Here is a 2,219-nt window from a genome sequence, read left to right on the forward strand (position 1 = left end):
AAAGATTATTATAAAACTTAATTATATTATTTTTGCTTTTTTTTTTTTTTTTTTTTTTAAAGTTTTAAATTAACGTGAGTTGATCTATAATTTTTTTACTCATATGACTATTATATTAGATGGCAATTTGTTTTGTCAAATTTAATCTTACTTATACTTTTAACAGTTTTATAATTTGTTGGATCAATTTTAACATATTTTTATTGCTCATTTTACAGGAAGCATATCTTGATTTGAAATATGGTTGTTGGGAAATGTGAAATATGCAATGTTAATGGAGCCAAATACAAGTGTCCAAAGTGTATTGTGAAATTGTGAGTAGATATTTATTTGTATTGTATTATTTTAACATAAGCAATTTTATGATCTATGATAAATTATAATAACATTTATCTAATATGCATTAAGTATCTTAACTATTGTTACAACTGATTTTTCCAAAACATTTTCTTGTTTAACTCAATTGAATAAAATGTAACTGAAATTTTTAAACTTTTTATTGACAGCCTTTATTTTTTATTTATTTCTTTGATATATTTCTGTTATTCTTTCTTTTGAAATTGGTGATGTAATTTGCTCTGTAAATTATGACAAAATGTCGGAAACAATACTTTGACAACTTTATAAATGTCCATATATTCAATGGTGGACGGGATCTAAAACACTTAACTTGTCTGGATAAGTTTGTTGGATACTCTAAAAAAAAACTTTTAATTTTAGAGTTTGTTTCTAAAAAAGAATTCATGTTTCAAATTAAATTTATTCTTGCTCTATTCTTATTTTAGTCTTTTGAAGGTTTTAGCTGTTTTTACCACATACTACATTTAAAAGTTACTATTTTTTGAGATTCAAATTATAATTTATTTAATAATTAATTTGAAGTGTAATCTTTGAATATAAAGCTTTTTTTAGCTATTATTTGAATTTTAATTTGAGATTTCATGTTAGTATTATAGAGAATTAATGGAAAAATATTTCAATTAAAAAATATTTTTAAATAAGGTTTTAAGATGTTAAATTAGGTAAATCTGACTATATTTTAGATTTTTTTTTTATAACAATCAGCGCTGCTTATATTCTACATATGATTTCTAAATTCTGTTTAAAATAATTAAAATTTTAATGCTATATCATTTGCCTGCTAGGTACCAATGAGGTGAACCGGGTTTGAATCCTAGCAATAGCTGGTTGATATAAATTTTGCACCCGGCTCACACAAACCATAGTGCTGACCTAAAATATCCTCAGTGTTGGACAAACTAACCGTGGAAGGTTTTCCTGTCCATGTAACGCAAATGTGGGTTAATTTCATCAAAAAGTCCTCCATTAAGGCAAATATCTCCCAGTACTTGATCCTGGAATTTCCTTTTCTTCTGGATTGTTAAAAATTACTAGGCTACGGAGTTGAACATTAGTAGTCGTAAACCAAAGAATTTGGGTCGGCTTTTCAACAACGGTTATAAAATATATTTGGAAATGTTGCTATGGATTTTTAACTGCCTCAGCTTTGGAATGTATGAGGCACTACTTGCTTATTTACAAAAACTATCTTTTTTAAGATTTTTTTAAAAAAACATCTTATTTGTTTTTTAATATCAATTTTATCATCTTCTAATTTCCTCTTTATTTTCCATTTTAGCAAAATGCTTTATTTCTTTTGACACAAAGTTAACAGACAAATATTCTTTAGTATGATGTAAAATCTGTTGTTTTTATTTTAAAATCTCCAACCTTTTCTCATTTACATTGAATGAAAGATCTTAAAAAAAATGGCGAAATAAAAATGCTATCACTATAACAAAGCTGTTTCAAAGAATTAATAATTTCATATAAAATATTAAATGTCATTGTGAGATCAACTGATTTAAAGTTTTATAAAATTTCATTGTTTACCAAACTGTTTTAGCTTTTCCTAATGATTTCTTATTTTAAATCATTTCATTTTTTATTTAAGAATTTTGATACACTCTTATTGTTTTATGTTTTTCAAAATAAATTTTGTTTCAGTTGCTCTGTTGGATGTTTTAAGACTCACAAAGAAAAGAAAGAATGTGTCAAACAAGAAGCTGATAATCAGCCGGAAGAAAGTAAGGATAATTTATTTGTTGTGTTTATAATATGATAAAAACTAATGTTACAACAATTGCAAAAATTTCTATTTTTAGCTAGAATTAATTCAGCATCATTCCCCCCCCCCTTTTTTTTTCTAAAGAATCTTT

The 2,219-nt window shown here is 25.1% G+C and overlaps 1 protein-coding gene across 1 annotated transcript in view; it reads left to right on the top strand.

The window, feature by feature from the left end:
- Positions 1 to 231: 231 nt before the first annotated feature.
- Positions 232 to 2,219, top strand: part of LOC107438867 (zinc finger HIT domain-containing protein 3) — a gene marked incomplete at its 5' end in the record, with an annotated part of 5,654 nt that continues 3,666 nt past the window's right edge. Inside the window, 2 exon segments of the mRNA XM_043044555.2 lie at positions 232 to 314; positions 2,008 to 2,087. Of these exon segments, the coding sequence (XP_042900489.1) occupies positions 241 to 314; positions 2,008 to 2,087 (154 nt within the window).

The sequence above is a fragment of the Parasteatoda tepidariorum genome, chromosome 5, assembly GCF_043381705.1.
Source record: "Parasteatoda tepidariorum isolate YZ-2023 chromosome 5, CAS_Ptep_4.0, whole genome shotgun sequence".
NCBI classification, from domain to species: domain Eukaryota; kingdom Metazoa; phylum Arthropoda; class Arachnida; order Araneae; family Theridiidae; genus Parasteatoda; species Parasteatoda tepidariorum.